At 45.0% G+C, this 22,253-nt stretch overlaps 1 protein-coding gene across 2 annotated transcripts in view; it reads right to left on the bottom strand.

The window, feature by feature from the left end:
• The window catches only part of PAPPA (pappalysin 1), a 171,980-nt gene extending 149,733 nt beyond the window's left edge, over nucleotides 1-22,247 (bottom strand). For both annotated transcript variants that reach the window (XM_010720813.2, XM_019621403.1), the window contains exon 1: nucleotides 21,702-22,247. In XM_010720813.2, coding sequence (XP_010719115.1) covers nucleotides 21,702-22,098 — 397 coding nt within the window. In that variant the 5' untranslated portion in view covers nucleotides 22,099-22,247. The remainder of the gene's footprint in view (nucleotides 1-21,701) is intronic.
• Nucleotides 22,248-22,253: the final 6 nt, after the last annotated feature.

Raw genomic sequence — 22,253 nt, 5'->3', positions numbered from 1 at the left:
TCTGAAGTGCTGCATGATGCTAGTGATTGACCTCAGCTGAACAGATGGAGCTGCTGGAGGAATACTACAGAATAGTAGCAATCCTCCCTTGCCTTTGAGCACTTAAACCCTGATGTGATGCAACGTGTCTTGAGCTTGGCTCAAACAGCTGCCACCAATTCGAGATTTACAGGGAGCCAAAGGAGGGCAGAGAAAGAAAAAAAACAGTGACAATAGGGACACCACTGAACACGCCAGTATGAAAGCTGCTGAACTGAAACAGTCTACTATTCTAGTTCCTTACATTTTCTAGTTTAGGGCAAAGGTCATTTCTGAACCCATATGCCAAATCCAGTATTCTTTTTTTAAACTTTTACTATTACAGACATTCAACTCTTGATGAAAAGATGGATTGATCCCAATGCCTTCAGCAGAAAGACTTGTTTTATTCTTAAAAGAAAAGAAAAAGAATAAGAATAGGGATGAGAAACGCACACTCCCTATAACTTGCAGAGCTGTACCACTTCTTTATGACCCTCTTTTGCCTGTTTGCTGCACCTACTTTCCCATTCCTTCACTTACTTTTGGCTTCAGACTACGACTCCTCCGGCTAAGGGAGTGTCACTTTTCCGTTTTGTCCCCAGCACAATGAAACTCATTTCAGCTGGGACTTCGGATGTCATAATAAAAGAATTTATTACTTCTTCTGTGACAACTAATAAGGGCAAAACCATTGGAAGAGGGACATGTCAGATAATTGCCAGAACTTCTGAAAACTGAATAATTTGATGTTTTCACAATTTATTTCAATTTAGTAAAAGGTTCCATAGCCATGAGTTATTTCTTAAACTAATTAAGAACACTTTAAACATGAAGAGGCCTCTTTTACCCCAAACAAGGCTGTTTTTGAGCAAAATAACCCCCTCACAATGGTTCACACTGAATTTCAAAATTCAGCTGTGACCGCAACCAACATTTACATGAAAAACATATAGAGTGTAGATGCTCATTTACACAGAAAATTCTTTACAATAACGTCGCAGAGGACATTTTTAGCTACTTTGTGTCCCTCAAGAAACCAAGAGCGGTGTAAAGAGGCCTCATGGTAAATGAGACTCAATCCAATGACTGCAAAACCACAATTTGGCGAATACGCCTCAAGTTCCTGAGCCAAGAAATGGTGCGAAATAAAACTGATGTTTGTTTTCCCCACAGCAATTAGATTAAAAAAATATGTACAAGTTTCATACAGCAGCAAACAGTTTTCCTCACTTCTGCTTGCCTTGAGTTGCTAGAAAGGGACGGGGCGGTAGCTGAGAGAACACTGACAGCCCTGCTAACCCCTCATCTGAGGGACTTCTTTCCCTGCAAAGCTCCTGTTCCTGAAGCCCAAGGGATTAAAACTGAATTTATCTTTTATTAAAAAAAGAAGAGGCACAAGTTCAGCTTTCCAGTAAGAGTCATTGTTAACCTTCCCTCCCCACAAGCAGTGAGTCAGACAGCTCTGGAGGAGTGCACGAACACACCACGATGCCATGTTCCTGTGCTCAGCCAGGGCAGGGAAGGCCCACCGGGCTCCTTCCAGCCCTGTGATACCTGTCCCTTGTAGGAGAAGCGAATTCCAAGGCACCGAGATAGTGGGTACTGCTGGAAAACTGAACCCCGAAGGCCTAGTGCCAACAGTCAAACATGGAAAACCAGTAGTACAGTTTCTCCCTTTATTTTTGAATTGAAATGTCACTTCTTTGGCTACCGAGCCACAGCTGCTCCCAAATACAACTGCTCATCAAACCTGATCGCATTCAGGAAGCATGAAATAAGGCCAGTGTGCGATTTCTTTACTCAGAGGGCAGTGAGGCTCAGAGCTGCGGGTGCCCATGCCTGGATGTGCCCAAGGCTGTGGGTAGGTCCTGGGCAGCCTGAGCTGGGGGGAGGGGATCCCAGCCCATGGTGAAGGTTGGGACTGGATGGGTTAGAGGTCCAGTCCAAGCCATTTGATGATTCTATGGTGATTTCTACCTCAGTTTGTTCTTAGGATCCCACTGGAAACTTACAGCCATGCTGTTGAGCCCCGTGTGCTGGATGGGATGAGGCAGCATGAGGCCAATGAGCAACACTGTCTGCTGAATTCTAAGGGAAGATCTGGCTTTGGGCACAGGGCACTGCATCCTCACGGTGCCAACAGGAGCACACAGTTCCCAGGAGCTGTCAGGAGCCGCCGCAGAGTCGGGAACTCACAGCTAGAGGCTGAGGCTGCAAGTCATAAGCAGCTCTCTGTGGGCAGAGTTTGAAAGAAGAGGCCAGAGCAGCCCGTGCAAGCTGCTGTAATTCGTTTTAACATTATCAATAACAGACTCCAGGCCTCCCTCGGCCCCTTCAGTGCCAGCTCTTGCATCTTGCTAACAGCATGCTTCCCGGTAATCAGCCCAGCCATAGAATTACCTAAGAATTTATTTCTCTACGCAGAAAAAAAGTTTCCCCCCTTTGCTGAGCAATGGGAAGGAATAAAATCGAGACTTTGTTTTGCTTTACTTTCCAGGAGCTGAGGCTGGGGGAAGGGGAAGGAGGAGGTTGCTTCGATGCTGACCACCTCGGGCGCACTGCACAGCCGTCCCAGCCGCATGGAGCAGAAAGCGGTGCTCTGCACTTCTGGAAGTTGGCTGTGCCTGTTTTGCTGGGAGACTACAACCAGAGGTGACAGGACTCAGTTATGAAAGGGGAATTTAGGTCAACAATCAAAGCCGCAGTCAGGGGGCCCAAGAACAGGGAGCTAAAGGTTGGGGCTGTTTTTTTCTTTAGCATGCTTTAATCGTTTAGTATCAAAGCACAGAGGAACGCTTGAAAGAGCAAATATTCTACAGGAACCTATAGAAAGCTTTTATCTGTCCAGAGGAAAATAATTAAAACCGACAGATTTGGGTTAAGTATCCCCATGTTCCATGCAATTGGATAAGTCAGCGAAGATCCACTGGAGCAGTTCTTGAGTTCTGCACTGGATATTTCATGGTATGATGTTGAACCCAATACAGTTTTACAAAGGGGAGAAATAATCTCTCCTTTCCTTTGCCATGCCTCTCCCAGCCCCCATGATCTCCTTTCACGATAGTTAAATAATTCAAAATCTAGAGTACTTAAGGCAACATCTCTATCTATACCATTTCCAGTGCAGCTGAGAGGCCTCCTGAGGTCAGCCCCTGAGCCCAGGAATGTCTCAAGCAAACCACCTGAGACTTGCTCAGGTGGCAATGTACCAAGTGAGGAAAAGGGGGATATTTGCCACTGCTATCAATCCAACTAATTTCAGACAAGATATTAACATTTCCAAGCTATGCAATAGGATTCAGATACAAGACAGAAGGATGGAATTCTTTCATTTTGACATGAAAGGCAAGGTCTTCATTCTGTAGAAATACAGAGCCTAATAAAGCTATGCCTATCTAACCCTGAGAATTTGGTACAAGGCTCTTCTCAGTATCAAAGTCTTAATATCATTGCCATTTAGCACTGAACTACACATATTTTCTATACCATTTTTCAAATTCCCAGACACTCATATGCCCAACAAGATAGCTTGAAGCCTGAAAACAGGGAGGTGAGAAAGGCTGCACCAGCAACACATGAATTTGTAGTTGCTGGTTAGCTATGAACATTACATAAATCCTTCCCTTCTGATAAGAAAATCATGTAGGCTGCAGCCGAGCAGCTACTGGCATGGACAATCATGTTAGTGACACTTGGCTGAGCCCATTGTGAGAATATACCCGCTAACAGTATATAAGAGCTTACTGCAAACAGACCTGGTAGGCTGGGGTTGGTGAGAAATTATTAGATTGTGGGGGATTTTGAGGTGTAAGTGAACACACAACACTGCATAACCATGTGGCACAGAGGAGTGAGCTCCAGGCCTGGCAGCATCATAACAGGGTCATCCTTGGACGGCGCGCTGCTTTTGCAAGGGCTGCTCTGTATATAGGATCAACATAAACAAGTATTAGCAGGAAGGGTGCCTTCTTATCTAGATCTCCCCAAACATTTCACGATAAAGCTGCAGAACCAGTGGCGACTGGTACTTGGTTAACAAACTGTGGCTCTTTGTAATCCAATAACTACATTTGCACAGGCTTTTAGATGGATGGAAAAAGCACATCCTTCCCAAGGGTCAAATTTTAGTCTCTTCTATAAAGCTCAGGAGCGTAGGAACGTTCTCTAGAATAAGGATAAGAATTTTCTAATACCTGCAGAACAATTTATTTCTCCTGCCTTGTTCTCAGAAACAACCAAATATTTTGGGCTGAAGCTGGAAAACCAGCATGTGTCCATGTTATTAGAGATGATCACAATGAGAGCACTCATGGGAATAGTAATTAAGATGGCACAGGCAGTCTCTGTTGGGATACTACTGCAAGTGCAGTCATTACCACGCTCCTTCAGAGAATCAGTGGTGTACGTCATGAACGTGGAAGACTTTTCTCCAGGTTTGATCTGGACAAGAATCAGGTTGATGGCTGCCAGCTTCAGACACACTGCTGTGGCCCACTGATAATAAAGCAATTAGGTGTTGATGAAAACCCAACTTCAGGTAGAGATAGGGAATGGAAAACCCTCAACAGTTTATTGGCTTAACTCAAAGCAACCTGAAAACTTCTTGGCTTCAAAGCTTACCTGAACTCACTGATCAGCAGAACTGGGTTACAAATTAACCATCCCACTGTAGCTCAGGCACTGTGTTCACCTTTAGAGAAATTCAGCTTTTTTTTTTCCCCCTTTGTAAGCGCATATTGCAAAGCATATGGGTACATATCAAGAGATGTGCGTGAACATTTTCCATCTTTCACAAGTGCATGTACAAATGAACTGGAATCACACAAAACCTACAAAAAGGACATAAATGCAATGGCATGCCAGGGAACTGTTCCCAGCAACGTGCTCAGTGGCACATCCGCTACCTCTGCTTCCAGGTCTCCTCCTCCCCTTTGTGCTATTAGCCAAACACTGATTAGATATCAAGCTCTATTGACAAATTTACTTTTGAGCATGCTAACGTGGAGCGACTTTCCTCCCATTTGTAAGAGTTAATGCTTGAGAGCAAACAGAGAGTGTCTTCCATGGAAGGGACAGATACGTAATTACCACAACTTCCAAGCAATCTAAATGATAAAGTGGTATTTCTGGTCTCCTTTCAGAAAACAGGAGATAGAATTGATCATAAACTGGGTCAAGATAGGTCAGCATACCTCAGAGCAGATCAGATGGCCAGAGCATCCCAGGAGGAAACGCTCTCCTGGAAGGATTATTAGGGGCACATCTGTGCCATCAGATGACCGTGCACAATACCCATCAGCTCACTGGGAGTTCAATATGGCATTTCCTTTCAAAATGTGCTTTGTGCCTGACAAGCACTGCAAGTCAATCAGCTGCAGCAGTGGCCGAGCCCAGAGCTGTGCTGGAAAGTCTCCCAACGTGCTGCCCTGCAGAGCCCTCACCACAGCCAGCAAAGCGCAGCAGCAATCAGGGGAGGTCTGTGCAACGAGACTGCTTGTGGTGCTGATCAAAATACATAGCAAGAACTGAAAGGGGGACAACAACACAGCTTGTTTTGCTTTTTAGAATTCCCTAGTCACTGACCTTTACAGCAGCTTTAGGGCAGTGCTGGAACCAGCTGAGCTGTTACTACTCCCAGCTGCAGAGAGAAGAGCTTTTACACCATTGCACAATGCGTGTGTTTGTAGGGGGCAGGTTAGGGCTGGAGAACAAAGAAGGAAATCTAGTGGCACCTAAATCAAACATTATGATCAATGAGTGAGAGGGAAGAGAACCTGGGGAGCGGGAACAACCTTACAACCTTTCCGGGATCAGACAGATGGCCAATATCCACAATATTACAAAAACAAAATGAAAACAAAAATTCCATGAATGCAAACTAGGGCACCCTGCAAGGAGACTGTAAAAATCACATCATGATAGCTTAGACTTGTCTTTGTAATTGAGGGGCATTTCCACATGAAACAGTTCTAGTTATTTAATTGGATTTTGAGAACATTCTTGGGCAGACACTTTGTGAGCACAGAACTCAGTGGTTCCAGTGCATTTGCACTGATTTATACCATGCGAGATCTTGGCCTCTGTGAGAATTAAATCTCTTATTGCAAAAGTATCTTAGATCTAATCCAGACTCAAATGTCTTACCGCATCTGGCTTTCCCATATGACTGCATCTTTCCTATACTCATAGAAGCAACCAAAGTACCTACCACCCTTACCAGAAAAGCTGCAGATGTGGTACACAGAACAGCGTGCAGTATCAGCAGGCAGAGCAGAGCTCACTGTGCCTCTGTTATGCTGTCCCTTTTAAAAGGGATCCGGGTCCTCTCTAATCATGACTATTTCAGGCCTCAAATTCCCCTCTCCATACTTGCATATAAGTTCCAAACCCATACACAAACCACAGAGATATTTTTGCTTTCTAGGAAACATCCTGCTGAAAAAGGAAAAAAAAAAAAGAAAAAAATCTGCCTAACATGATATAACTACTGTAGAATGCATTCCAGATAGGCTGTAGTCACCACACACTAACTTTAGTACATGATCTTATTGCTCTGTTTTCTCTGCTCAGTTTGAATCCGGGGTCACTTGTTTGGGCATCATTTTCCTCCTGGAAATACCTGAGTGTGTATTTCTGTGATACAAATAGCAGTGATCCCTTGATCTGTGAGCACAATTAAATGGATATCTAATAAGAAATTCTCACGTAGCAACATCTTAGAGGTGTACAGACGCAAATTCACACCTATTAAATTGAAGGCTAGAGCTTAACATTCAGCCCTTAATTCTTAAAGGACGAGATGGGACAGCGATGGGCAAACCTCCAAAAGGTCATAATTCTAGTTCACTTTCCATGAGCATTGCCAAAGTCAAATGCTTCTCAAAAGTAATTGACCTTCTCAAGTCTGCAGAACTGGGAGAAAAAAATGTAAAAGAAACAAGCTACCTTGGAAGATTGTTGGCAATTCTTGTGTTTAGCTGAGCAGCAGGAAATATCATATGTTCAACCCTTCTTATGTTATTTCAGCCCTTCCACTTTCGGTTAAATCTGGAACCAAAGAAATGAAGACTAACCAAAAAGCATGTACATGTACTACGTTCTGTGTGCATACACACTCACATGCACATGGACTGAGGGAGCAGGCTGGGGCATTTTGAGCACTGGGCTTCATTCTTTATTTTAAGGGAGTGCTGTTCTGCCCTGAGACTGACAGACAGACCACCCAGCAAGGATATGGCAAGCAAAAGTCACCCCAAGCTTATTTTCTGCTTTCTCATCCACTTCTTTGTTTTAAATGATGTCTGCTGTGTTAGTCCACAGCCCTGACTTTGTCAGTGCTCCAGTTTGCAGTGGGGAACCTTGATTTACTCCCCGAAGGTCACATTCTGGAGGTAAGATCTTGGTCTCAATGAAGCCGACAGTTACATGTCTGAATACAATGGCCTGGATTGGAAAGGACCTCAAAGATGATCTAGTTTCAACCTCCTCTGCTGTGGGCAGGGTTGCCAACCACTGGACCAGGCTGCCCAGAGCCACATCCAGCCTTCAATACCTTAAATAAGAGAAGATTTTAGTCTTATTTTTGAGCCGGCCTTCAGACTAACACACTTGTATGTTTTGAGGCAATCTCTCCTGGTTAAAGGTGACAAAACCTAAATAAGATGAAGAACATCACGCTACACTAAGCCTGATAGTTCAAGCACACTAATGCCCAGGAATCCCTACAAAGTGCCCAGAGTCAAGAAAAATCCATAGTTACAATGGAATATTAAAGGATTTGAAGTCAGCATCCTATTGTTTGCTTCAATTAGTTGGAATCATAGAACCTTATAGTATCCCAAGTTGGAAGGAACCTACAAGGATCAACTCCTGGCTCCACACAGGACTACCTAAAAATCAAACCATATGTCTGAAAGTGTTGTCCAAACACTTCTGGAACTCCAGCAGGCTTGGTGCCATGACCACTGCCCTGGGGAGCCTGTTCCATCCTCTTGGTAAAGAACCTTTTCCTAATATCCAGTCTGAACTTCTCCTGACGCAGTTTCATGCTGTTCCTGTTTTTGCAGTAATAACTGAAAACCCCAGAGTGATACAACATTAGAAGCACTCAGACACAATAGGGGGTGAGGACTGAATTAACTCCTCTTTAAATAAGAATTTGAAAAAACACTGAATTCTCATTTAAAAGAACCTGGTGACAGACACTCCACCATTCTACTCAGAAAGGCTTCTCAATGACTGAATACTTTCACCAAAACAGTGCATTTTCTCTCTATTCTGAAGTTGCTTAGTTCATTCATTGGATTTACTCATATCCTCTATTATTAGATTTCCAAACTCTAATTATCAGATTAATGTTCCCTAAACATATACTTAAAGATCATGATGACCAACTCACCTCTTAATCTTCTCGAGTCAAATGCTTTATGACTTGTTACAAATCCTATAATCATGCTCATGATTGTTTTTTTTTCCCTCTAAATCCTCTCCCATACAACATCCTTCTTAAGCTGTGGATGGACATCAGAACTGTACAAAGTGCCTCAGCAGCAGCTTCTCCATTGTCAACACGAGGATAACACAACCTCCTTGATCCTGTTCAGCATTTCCTTGTTTACACAGCTAATGATGACTCGAAACCTTTGGCCACAGCATCACACTGGCAGTTCACATTCAGACGCTTTATCTGTTCTGACACAGAGTCACTCCAACACGCTTAGCTTCCAGGTGAAAGATCTTTCCCCCACCATCCATCCCTTATGCATGACCTGCCTCTCGTCTTTCTATATGTATGACTTCACATTTGGCTTTATTCTGATGCATACTGTTTGCATGTTCTCAATTTATGAAAACACCCAAATGAGAGTCCTGTTTTGGTCATTGTTTACCACTCCCTGAACTCTGCAACATCTGCAAATTTTATCAGCACTGATTTTATGTTTTCTTGCAGGTTGTTGACAGAAAATATTAACTAGTAAAGAGCCAAGATTGCATTGTGCTGAATAGGAGGGAACGTGGCCAGAGTCACTGTTCAGGCAACAGCTCTGTTTTTCAGTGGGGGGAAAACAAATACCTGTGATATTCACGAATACAAGCTTACACAAGTCAAGACAAATTGACAAGCTGAGATCAGCAAGAACTGCTTCTGTCTTTTTGTCTCTTCAGCATTCTACAACCCCAGTTCCCATTTTAGAGCTGCACAACACTGCAGGGACCTAGCGTGACCCTCGCTGATGGGAACTCTTGGCCAAGCATTTCTTTCTCTTTGTACAGTGGTGTGGCGTTCATCATGAACTGCATCACACACGACCAAAGAGCTACAGTGGTGTAATTACCGCTTCCTCACATGCAGTGTCTCTCTGAGAGCTGCTGAGAGCCAATCTCCCACCCTCACCGATCCAAGGACTGAGCTGAGGACACCACAGAGCAGCTGCAGAGCAGGAACTAAAACTCCACAGCAACCTGTGCCCCCCCCAACTACTCCGCCACAAAACAAGAAACTTGAATTTGCAGGAGAGGGAGCATAGTTATCTCTCAGCAGTGTCACCACTGTCTAACCAAACACCCTTTCTTTCTCCCAAAACATCTAATTTATTGCTGGAGGAAATTGCTGTTCTCTTCTTGAAACCACCAGTAAAAAGGAAGCCTTTTGCAACTGCCTTTGTTTTCCTCTCTGCCAGTTACTCTCAGACTGTCCTTCCCTTCCAGAACATCTTGTTGCAATGCCCATAACATTCCCATAAAAACGTGTGCCTCGTCAAGCTTGCCTTGTCCCCAGTGTTTGACAACTGTCAGAGAAACCCCATAAAAGCCAGGCTGCAAGCTCATCGGTGCAAAGGATACCATGTGTGGAAAACATTGACAGCTCTCAATAAATCACATTGCTGCTGAACAGCTGGTTGGAGCGCTTGGCTTCAGACGAATGTTGTCCGCATTACCCGTTTACGTGCGTACTTCTCAGCATTGCACTGAGCATGGGGAGCAGAAATACATCACTTCTAGAAGATACCACAGGTCTGTTTTTTTTTCAATTGTATCTGAAGAGAATTTTAGATCCCATTTCAAGGTTTATGGCTGATTACAGTAATACAGATGTGCAATAAAGTGTTGACTTCTTGATAGAGATGTTCACCCTGAGGAAGATGTGATGAAAGACAGGCGATAGTAGGAAAACCTATCTCCATCTCAGTTCCTTCCTCCTTCTCTCTCAGGAAACATATAGCCTCCATTTCATTTAGTGTTTTCTTAAGTACCAGAGCACAGAAACTGTCAGAGTGGATGTTCACTGTCTGGCCATCACAAGTGGGATAGAAAACACACGGATGGTGCAAAAATACCCATGCTTTTCTGCCCTCTGTGCTTGAGGCAAAGGGAAGAGTTTGGTGCTCACCTTCCTCCTGCTGGGAGGTGTCTTCCTCTCAGTGCAAGTGCTCCTGGCCCACCTTCATTGAGAAGCCTCAGCCCTGCAGACAGCAAACTGCAGAAGAAAGACAGATCCCCTTCCTGGATCATTTCACCTATGTGAGATGCAGCTGCTGCTTCTTTCTGTCTTGTCCTGCAGGTGTTTGGATACGGCATTTTCCCAGTAAAACTGGTGGCATGCTGATGTTTAAAATAAAATAAAATAAACCCCTAGTATTATGGCATATAGCTGAAGACCACCCCAGTTTGAGCACTGCTTCTGGTAAGACAAAGAATGTAAACAGTCTGTTTGATTAAAGCATCCCTAACAAGAGGACTTTGGGGAATTCCAATCTTTCCCAGCTCAAAGACGAACAGAAGATACGCTGGTACTCCATCCTTCATTAATTCAGAGCTCTCCAAAGGGCAAAAATGAAGCACTCAACTTTCCTCATGGGACAAACTGTTGATGGTTATCCTGGAATTCCTGGAGGAAGCTCACCAGTATAAATCAGGTCTATTTTCTCCCTTCTTTTTTTAATCTGTTCACGGACAAAGAGATTGTGCAATGTCTGATAAACTTTGCCCATGCTGCAGTGCAAAATCCCCATTTCTGATTGTCTGAGAGGGGGAGGTGGAAAGACCACACTGAAACTGTCTTACAGATAAAGCTATTAATTACATGCTAGAAAATGTTTGTGCAATAAGAACTGCTCTTTCAACAAAAAGCAACAGATAAGACTGTTGGAAGTCATCACAGTTTAAGGGACAGAGATTCTGCTAACAATGGAGACCTTTTGCAACACATCTAAACTTTCAGGGTGCTTAGAATTAAAAGTGGGACCACAATTTTCACACCTAGAATAGCTAGGAAAACTCCTTCATCCTCACTTCCCAAATGCACTCCTGGGGACAGGAACGCTGCATGGCTACCACATCTCTGTGCAAGTGAGGAACCACAGCCCTACTGCTGCAGCCTCCTCACTCACAGAGCCTTTCTTCATCCCATCACTTTCCCATGCATCCTGAGGAGCTGGAAAGGCTTTATAGAGGATTCCTCTGCCTCCTGGACGGAATCAGAAAGGTAATTCCCTCACCTTCCATCTGAGACCACCAAGGTCCCCCATTAGAAGCACTAGCCAGAAGAAGCCTCAAGACAATGACCTTTTGTTTGTCTGTCTCCAGAGCATGTGAAAACAAGTTCATTCAAGCCTGTTTCCTTGCTTGGGGTTCTCAGCTACTGTCCGGGCATTACTTTAAAGCAAACTGACACCATAATTTGCCTCCATCATTTTTTCTGTTTTTCAGGACAGTGGGAAAAGAAGGGCATATAGAGAGGCTGACATCTCATCAACGAAACTCCTCCAAGCAGATGTAGAGTAGGAAACATCCAGTAACCCTGCTGGCTCCAGCCCACAGCTTGGACCTGAGTGCACGGTTGATTTTCATTAACTAACTTGTCTTCCTGTGAACTTCCTCCGAGGGTGTTTGTTTATAAACAGAGGAGGGGATATTATTGCTGGAGATGGAAGAGTATGGGAAGGGGTGAAGAAGTTTAGAGCCACAGAACTGGAGAGCAGAGCTGGGAAGTGTTTGTTGCTGGAAACACAAAGGACTCACTGTAAAAGTGGTATATGGCCTAGTTTTACAGCCTAAAGGGAATAGGTTAGGTGTACGTAGAAAGTGCTCCAAGAAATAAAAACAACCCCACATTGTACAAACATTTCCCACTGCATCATCATAACCATTACACAAAGCGATGGTGCTTGGAGGCTGTTCTCCATAACATCCACTTCTCAGCTAGTTTGTTTTCCCCACTGCACAAATTGTATCAGCCCCACACTCAACACGATTGCCAGCCTGCAGCCCCCTGATTTCCTCTCCAAAGGAGTAACTCTGAGTTTGCACTGATGTGCTCAACAGCAGAATCTGGCTTGTACTACTTACCCTTCCCTCTGCCAAGTACATGTTTCAAAACCGTGTGCGTAATACATTTAGTTAACATTTGCTTTTTCTCCTGGTACTGCATTTCTCCCTGAACATCTCCATTCATGAGCACAGCACAGCACAGGAGGCTTCCAATTCTCGTCTAGTTTGTGCTGAAAATAATTCCTATTAAATTATCACTGGTGGAAGGTGCTATTTTGAGCACAGAGAGGCTGCTTGGTTTATCCACAAGGCAGAAGCAAAGAAAGACAGTAGTAATGCAGGCTCCAGATTCCAACCTTAGCACCTCAGCCTTTACAAGCACAGATGCTGCTGAATTCAGAGCAAAATACAATTTGAGTGGCTCACACGAGGCACAGCCTTCCTGCTGGCAGTTCCAACAGAGGCACAGGCTGTTAAGACATGAGGGTGTGCACTGGGTGCTAACCCTTCCCAAAAACAGGCTGCAGTTACTGGGGCACTAACATGGTGTGTGCAAAGCTCCATCTGCAACCATGTCTGCTCCAGATGTAACTGTGGGGTAAATTAGCTGGTTTTGCCCTTAATTAATAGTCTCAGCTATCCAGGGCCAGGCTTTTTGCATTCCTGAGTCAACATACTGACCAATGTGCAGATGTATCAGAAGTAGGAAAGCATTCAAACTCAAGAAGTATCCTAAACCGAGGGGCTTCTTTGATATGGTGATATTCCTTGATGCTCTTCTCTCCCATTTTGGGCTGCATACAATGCTGCATTTGTGAAACACGGTAACTCCTGCTCATTCCAACTATGTCAGCACCTCTAGATCAGAGATAAACTCAAGATCGTCTCATCTTCTACCATGTCCAAAGAGCTCATGTCACTCGTTGGTAAGTGAAAGGCTTCATAACCACTGTCAGCACAGCAAAGCAAAGAACCATCAACAGCAACAGCGGCCAGCCTACAGGAATTAAGGTGTGTTGACTCCACATGCAGAACAACTTAGGCTGAAGATCACCTACTACCATCACTAAAAATGGGGTTAACAAAAAGCCAAGCCTGCTGCAATCAGTTTCCATCTCTGTCCCAAACATACAGCAACACCTCAGACAAATCAGAGCCATTCCTCAGCTTTCCTGAAGTGCAGTGCTCGCTCCTACCTGACAAATGTATCAGCACAATTAGCAGAATGTTCTGAGGATGTTACCAGGACCACAAAACTGCAATCTTATTGCAAGATAAGGAAAACAACAGCATAAAAATATATTAGGACACAAGAAAATGAACCTATATTCAAAACGAAGTAACGCTGGTAACAGTGAAGGCCCATCCTTTCCACTTCTTCCCCTCACTGTCTTGAATAAAACAAACAAAACAACGGTGATAAGATCTCTTTCCTCAATCCAATGGATGATCTTTGTGAATATGCTTCCAACACTAACAGCAGAGAATAGGCAAGGAAGAGAAGGAGGGAGGAGAGAAGCTCCGCGTTGGGAGCAGGCCTGCTCTTCTCCCAGCTCCATGACAATAGAAGACTCTGGGGAATCAGATGAAGGAGGAGGAGATCGGTCAGAGGAGAGAAATCCATATGGGAAAGTGATTTAAAGCAAATAAACAATAAGCTACATAAGGAAAAGGAGGAAAATCACAGCAGAGGGCCTTAAGCATCACTCTAAAAGAAGACTTGAGGAAAGTCTAACAGACCCAGGAGCTAATCAGCAAAGAACAGGCTGGTTTTCTTCTCCAACACTGCAATTCTTTCGTTTTCTTGAGCTGGTGTCATGTCATATCTCTCAGATGCTGCCTCACCAGGCCAGTTCCAGATGCGTCTCCGTTTCACTTCACCCTCACTCCCTCACTGTGAGAACAACTGCCCGCTCCTTGTTTGTGCACCACTACAATAGATATTAAACAGAACCACACCGATAATTCCCAGAAAATATGCATGAGCATCTGCCTGCCCAAGCACACAAACACAAAGCCTGCTTACCCTGTGTTCCCACACCACTCCAACGCTGTGTGGCTGAAGCCACCAACACGGCAGCCAACAACATGGGAGCCACCCTTGGTCTGCAAGGAGGGAACACCAACCTCACATGGGGACAGAAAAGGACAACTACAGAGAGCATGACATGGGTTTGATAGGGAGGAAGAAAACAGCAGAAATGCCGAGCAGGAAAAAGGGAAAGATGGAGGAATCGAGGACATCAGATAGTGGAGAAAGAACAGAGACTACAATGGTGATAAGAGAGGGTGGAGGGACTGGACGGGAAAGTTACACACATCACCCAGCAAAACAGAAAATCAGACGGTGTGTTTGGAATAAGTGCTTGTTTCAACACTGAAGAAAAGAGAGAAAGGTTGACAGAGACGAAGGCCAAAGTGAGATTTGGAGTATAGCAAAAACAACTAAAATAAACATGTCCCCTTCCCCTGGCCAATTTCTCTGACGTGAGAGCTTTGCAATTTTTCTTCTTTTGTATCCAAAGCAAGAAAGGACAGCAAAATAAAGGATGATAACATAAGGACCATGAAACGCTCTGGGATGTAGAGGAGGGATGCAAAAGACTCTGAAATCAGAGCCTAAGCCAGAGTCAGCCAAGGTCAACGGTATTTTTCATGATTTTGGATAGGTTTAGGATCAAATCCATGCTGCGTGCGTAAGTCTAGCAACATGAATCCATCCCCATTCTCACTAACGGATAAGCTGACTTGTATTTTCACTTGTTCACATTTTAACTATGGATACACACTGCAGCTTCATTGGTGCTGCAACCTTACGGACACTGAGCAGTTCCCAACTAAGCAAATTGCTCAGATTGCGACGAAGAATGACAGCAGAAACACTCTGGGATAAGATGCTCACTTATTCTCTTCTTAATTCCTTTTTATTTGCCTTCTAGAATTGTGCTCTGCTCTTGTTCAGAGTAAGAGCGCTTTGACTTTATGGATGGCTGTGGGGAGAGCAAACTATATAAAAGGCACTACCATCAAATCAAAGCAGTTTACAAGATCTGCCACTTGTGTCAGGATACATAGGGAAATAAACAAGCTGCTTTTCCTTGATCATTGGAGTTTAAATGCTGTATTGATCTGGGGAAAAAATCAAAGGTGCTTTGGAAATTGTGTGTGTATGTGCATGCGTGCTCACACCAGAGAAAATAAAGAGGTTAGGGACGAGCAGAAATTAGCAGATCAACCAAGGATTTCTCCTTCACAGAAAGCTGAAATAAAACTAAGATTCCCAGTCAGATGCCAGCTACCATAAGGTAGGGAAATGCTCAAAAAGCAACATAAGATCAGAAGAAAGGAACACAATTTTTAGAAGTCTCATTTTGGGGCAAAAAGAAAAAGAAAAAAAAGGACAACTTACTCAACTGCCCTGTGCCTACAACACACTAACAAATACCCAGAACCAGGGAATAGAAAAGTCTAGTGCCCTTTCTGTATTTGAAATAAAAGGATTAATATATAATGAAAGATTAATACATAATGTATAATGGTTAAATGAAGGGAAAGATGACATTAGACTGGCTGATATAGCTTAGAGAAAAACGCAGAGGGTTTTGATCAAGCAGGACTTTTTTGATCCACATTCAGAATATTGGGGGAAGAAGCAAAAATGTAATAAAGCGAATGTGTTCACTCCTCCTATGATGGGATATAGGAACTGCCGTACAGGTGACGATCAGAGAAGGGTGGGAAATGGTTGATAAAATATTTTTCTCAGGAAAATGGGAAATTAATCAAAACAGACCATCTGTGGGAAAGGACCAGCTCTGGCAGACATTCTAACCTAAAATTTCAATAGAAGTTTCATAACTGTCAAAACACCTGATTCGTTTGTGACTCTCCAAAAATAAGAAAGCCAGTATCTTACACCAGAAGATGTTATTCTTTCTCATAGTTGACATGGTTAACACTTTTCTAAATCAATGCCTTGGATTTCTGGGTACTTAAGATGTTGTCAGTCTGTCCGTCTGTCTTCCTGCCTTACATTATAGCTGAGTCTCCAGGTCTTTGCTAAAGATCTTTGGTTTACAGTAGAGTGCTGGGAAATTTTCTGTGCCCTGTGCTATATCAGAACCAACAAAGTGGATATTCTGTGAATGTTTGAACTAATTATCTACTGTTACATCCCTGACACGGCGGGGGACTAAATTTGGCAACCCAGGAGGTCCTTTCTCTGCTTGTGCTCCTGTAATTTCTTTCAGAGAAAAGAAAAGAGTAGCTGAAAAACAGCTAAAATTGGAAGCAAAACTACTATATGGGAACATCTCAGCTCATCCCTCACGGAAGTCTTTATTTTAATTTTTTTTTTTCCCAATACTAATTTTTGAAAATAGATGCTGTATTTTGGCTTTGCATTCTTGCTCAGACCAACCTGAGCTCCAGAAATCCAAGGTAAACACACCCAGTTAACCCCACGGTCTGACAGCATCGAGCACTGCTGGTCCAAGAGTCCTCTTGCCTTCAGGTTACCCAGGCACACATCCCTCTTGCAAAAGAGCTGAAAGGCTTTGGGGTGAGACAGAATAGGCCTCTTCACATCTGCTCCAGCACTCAGCAAGACCTTGAGGACATGGAATTTCTGGGCACGTCCCAGAAGTAAATCAGGCTCAAGTGAAGCTCAGCACGGCCAGCTCAGCCTGGGACACAGCTTGGTGCAGCCACACGTCACTGAGGAATCTAACCCGACCATCACATGTCAAAAGGCAAACTTCCCTCTTCACTACCATTTCATTGATTAGAGCAGCCTGCAAGGAAGCGCTTTAAGGAAATAAAACATGTTCTTCAGACTGTATGGTTCTGTCTCCAGTGTGTAGCGAGTTGAAAGAATGAGACTGGTTGAAACTGGAAGTCTTAAGGAAAGAAAAATCTCTATTTAGTTCCCATTTCTGAATCCCGTCCTGGCTTCTGCAGGAGGGAGGAAATGAACTGCTCACAAATATTTAGTAAATGACAAACCATGCCGTATTTTTTCAGTGTCCCTATCAGTCACTGCTTACCCAGGGCTGTAACTGTGAAGTGGGGAATCGTCGGAATGCAGAGATGCACGGTGACCTGTGTCCCTTGGGAACAGTGCTGGGGGCTGTCACTACGCTGGAGCATCCATGCAGCCCTGAGCCCCTGCCACCCCATCCCCTGGGACCTGGCGCACGCCAGAGCTAATTAACAACAAGCTTTATGCCTGAATCATTCTCTAGTCCTTCATGTCAGTACTTCATTACGGATCAAAACAAGCAAATCCGTGGAATAGAAAGGCAACAGGCTGTGAAGATGAGAAAAAAATGATGCCTTATCCATCTACCATCTATCCATCTACCCAGTGAAATTCGGTGTAAGCTCATTGTCAAAGAGCTCCCCGAGCAGCTGCTATGAGCATTGGCTTCAAGGACAAGACCCAGCTGACTGCTCCCACCTGATGTGTATTAATTCAGCAAAAGACACCAAAACTCCAGAAGTCGACCAAATGAAACCAAACTCCAAACAGATATTTTTAAACCCTGAGGAGGAAGCAGACCTAGGCAGTGTCAGTTATACATCTTTATTACTGCCCAATGATTGGTCTCCAACATAGATGCTTCTCAGTCTCTCACATGCAAGAGCTGTGGCTTTAAGTGAGTTCCATTGTGCCGATTTTGGCGTTTCCTTCTCTTTGGATTCTGCTGCAGTTTTATGTTCACCAAGGACCGAAGTTGGGAAAACATAGGCACTCCCTTACATATGAAGCCTTATTAAGTTGGGATCATGCTCTCTGTTGGCAGGCAGAGGAATAGAGAGACAGAGGAGAATGAAACTGGGAAGGGGAAAAAAAAAAACAAAAACAAAACACAAATAACTTTCACTCTTCAGAGAAGGCACGCCTTCCTACTCCAGCTCCCGCTGCTGATCATTCATCCCGCTCCTCTCAGCTCCCAGACACCAAAGAGTCAACATCTCCTTCCTACGAAAACATGAGCTCCTGCTCCTGAGTCATACGCTAGAAAACACCCTGACAGGGACTCGGGAGGATCCTATTTCTCAGGATGGGGTTGCGTTTCCACAGTAGAATTGAAGTATCTTTGATTACAACAGAAGCAAGGTCAATGGTGCTTTGAAGCGTTCTACTTTGCATGGCACGCGTGTTATCTAACTTGATTACAGCCCGGACCTTAACTCCTTCGTTGACAACTGGAGATGTATTCAAAGACTATAGCAGAAAGCACACAAACTCGAGTGATTAATGCCATGTGCCCATGCGTGCATCTGTAAGAGAGATGTACTGTGCCAATAGGTGTGCACTTCCAAGGAGTGTCTGTCCAAGAACAGTGTGGCCTGGGGAGAGACCCAAGCACGCACGAGCCAGAGCTGCACGGCGGGAGCCACGCGAACGAGGCACAGCCCAGCTCCCAAAACACTGCTGAGGTTTTGCGTAACACGGATCAATGGGTCAGACTTCCAGCTTCCCAACTGTTTTCCCTGAGAAATGCCAGAACAGATATGAGTGAAGTCAAACAGGGCAGCAATAACATCACTGCCAACCAGCGTGAAAATTGGCAGAGCCTGGCACCGAGGACTGCCTATCATCAGAGACAGGGCACGGCCCGGCGCAATGACGAACCCACTTAACAGCGCTGTAAAATTAGCCATTTATGAAAACAAATTGAATACTGCAGCAGAGGGTGACGTAAGGAGAGTTGGCTCCAGACAGAAACAGAAACTCCTGTAGCAGGATTAGCAGAGGAGCTCCTTTATATCAGGGCTCAGGCATGGAAGCTGATAACAACTCGAGTCCTACATGAAATTTTTAACAGACAGGCTTCCCTTATAGGCTCACGTGTGGGTGTGTGGCTCCTATATGACTTGCAGTGACTACTCTTGTGCCGGCACGGAGGGATTGCAGAAGAGCTGTCAGCACAGGCAGAGGATAGGGGCAGAAAGCAGATGAAGATACAGGCAGGACTCTGTAAATGAGGTGCTCTCCTGCCAGCCCTGCCCTCCCCTTCAGATCTGTGCAAACACAATTTCCCACTTTGCAGCTGCGACAGAAGTTGGGCAGAAACTCACTGTTTGCAAACAAGAGCCATTCCCTGCCCACCCAGCACCCAGAAGAGCTCTGGCTTTCAGCGAGGTCCTACAGATGTAACATCAGCAGCAGAACAGGGCTCCGGAGTCTGTCACATCCCAAAACAGTGAAAATGAGAAAGCCAAACGTTTTGGCAGCCAGAACCCTTGATTTCCTCACGGAGGGAAGCGTAATCTCTCCCTAAGCTTGCTGCAGGTCTGGGAGGCTGTGGTGTGCAGAGGATACTCCGAGTGAGTTCCTCTTGGACCTCTTCCAGGTGTTTACACACAGAGCCAAACCTGGCTCCTCTTCAAGAGTGTGTGATGGGGGGAAGGGGGAGTTTAAAAATAAAATAAAAATCACAAAGTCCTCCCGAGCAGAGCTGCAAGCTCAACAGTGCTAAACTGGGGCATTTCTTTTCATTTTTCGCCGCGGAATGTTATTTCCGTGCATAAAATGGGTCAAGTGTTTTATACAGGCAACAACCCAACCTCCCCCAGCCAATCAAAGTATTTTACTACAAATGATCTTGGTGTGTGTTTGTCTAGGTCCCCTATTGTATGAATTACAGATACTCACACCAAAGGCAGACATGAGGTCTTAGGTGCCGGATTAAATGCAAACAAAAACACAGACCGTATTCTGCCACTGATGAGATCTGTGCAAACCCAAATTCTGCCTCCGCTAAGCTGAAAGGGAAGCACTTTGAGCCGGGGGTTTAAGTTAAGACTGGAAAACAGAAGAGTGGAGCACGAGAATGCCTTCTGCTATGAAATTACTCGTCTGACTGCCCTACTGAAAGCAAAGGGGACCATCCCATGCCTGGCACCTCCTGCCCATCCCAGCAGCCCCACACGCTTCATCCCTCTCCCCACCGCGAGCAGAGCAGCTGGGACTGGGGAAAGTTAAGGAAACGCACTGCTGAGTTCATCATAGTTTTTGTTTTGCTTCGGACAAAGCAACTTCACCAACAGGCGACAGTGGTGCGGGTCAGGGACGGGGCAGCGGGGACGGAGCAGATGGCAGCGGACAGCAGGGACGGGCGAGCGGGGCGGGCGGCGGTGCCACCAGCAAAAGCATCCGCCTGCTCTAGGAAGTGCCTCCAGTTAAAGGGAAAGGGGAAATCCTCCCTGTCTCTTTAAGGCATCCTAGGACATGGAAACTTTGTGCTTTCAGGGAATCTCCTTGCCAAAAGAGCTGTAAAACATGTATTTCACCCCCCCCCTTCATCCCCCCCTCCCCGCCCGGCCCGTTTCTCTTTCTGACTTGCTTCCTTTTTTTAAGGGCATTTCCATTTTCTATGACTTCCTTCGGAGCAAAGATGGATGTGGCGACATTTATAAGGGTTTGTAACCCTCCAAAAAGTATCCGATTTCACGACAACTTTGCTGCACTTTATCACTAAAGCGGGGAGAGGGAGGGAGATGGCTGGAGGGGGGGGAGCGGGAGCGAGCGCGGGGGGAAAGGACCCAAATCCACGATGGGCTTGTAAAATTTCAGCAAGAAAAGTGCAATATTCCTCATTATTGTTCAGCTCAGACAGCTCAGCCTGGTAGCTGCTTTCAGTACTAAATGGTTTTATAGGGCTATTTGACCTTACAATCATTTGTGTTACACTTGCCGTTTCTAAGGGGAGACGAAAATACTTGACATCCTCTAGCTGCAGCGCGAGTCCCAGCCCCAGCTGAGTGCCGAGGGGTTGGGAACTTTATAAACTCATTTGATTCATTTGAGGTTTCACAATAGCCAAAAGTTCCTTTATAGCTTTTTGGAAACCACATGCTAACATAGCATCTAAAAAGGTAACAGTGAAAGTACGCTAAAGAGCTCATAAAACTAAGGAAATCGTACAGGGACCTTACACATGCATTTCTCTGCAGCCACACGCTGGACATACATTTCTTTCCATACATACATATAAGCTACTTTTAAATGCTCTACTTACAGTTTTCTGACCTGCAAATGAGTTAAAAACCCACCGTAAGAGCTCTCCCTCCTGTCTGCATCTCAATCCATACACACAGACATACAGAAACTAGCCCGGATACTGCCATTTCCCTATGTAAAAGTTTACATAACTTTTCCTGCCAGCATATACTTTCAGAGAGTTTGCTGAGCTCCAGTATTCCACAGAATATACGTATAATAAACACACCCGTGCGTGTTTACACATGCACTCACATACGTCCGTACGTTGCAAGGCACACACGCACATTTAAATGCACACACACGGATCCTATACACACGCACGCCTACAGCTGGCTGTTCTGCCGGCTCCCGAAACGTAAAAGGGATGCTGCAGCCACGGGCACGGCGAGCGACCTACCTGCAATGACAGCCGGAGATCTCTGTCCTCCTTCAGCTTTCAGCCACACTTGCAAAGTGAAGGCATCTCGGGGCAGCTCAATGTCTGCCTTCAGCCGCAGCTGATCACCTTGTCCACTGAAATAGAGCGCCCTGCTCGGAGTAAGGGACTCCTCGCCGTCCTCTACCTCCCGCTGTTGCCTCCTGCGGGGGACATGCCCAGGCTCCAGCCCAGCAGTGGAGCGCCTTCCTCGGGCTAACCTGGTGGCACAGGTGCCCGGGGCAGTGTAGAGGAGCTGGCGGCTGTGCCTGGTGTCCCTTCTCGCCCTGCGGGAGCGCTCGTCCATCCCACATTCGGGTCCACTGGCTAGGGCTGTACAGAGAAGCGCAAGAGGCAGCAGCAAACTCCAGAGCTGCATTTCCAATCTTCCCCCCCTTCTCCCCTGCAAATCCTCCCGATCTGCCAGCTTTGGGCTCCTCCTTGCCTTGACTTTCTTCTCTTGTTCACCCTTCTTGGTATTTGCTCTTTTTATAACCCTTCTCAGTTGCTTTTTCTTTTCTTTTTTTCTTTTTC

The sequence above is a fragment of the Meleagris gallopavo genome, chromosome 19 (genome assembly GCF_000146605.3).
Source record: "Meleagris gallopavo isolate NT-WF06-2002-E0010 breed Aviagen turkey brand Nicholas breeding stock chromosome 19, Turkey_5.1, whole genome shotgun sequence".
NCBI classification, from domain to species: domain Eukaryota; kingdom Metazoa; phylum Chordata; class Aves; order Galliformes; family Phasianidae; genus Meleagris; species Meleagris gallopavo.
The sequence above is the reverse complement of the archived record's forward strand: the minus strand, read 5'-3'. Positions and strand labels throughout refer to the sequence as shown.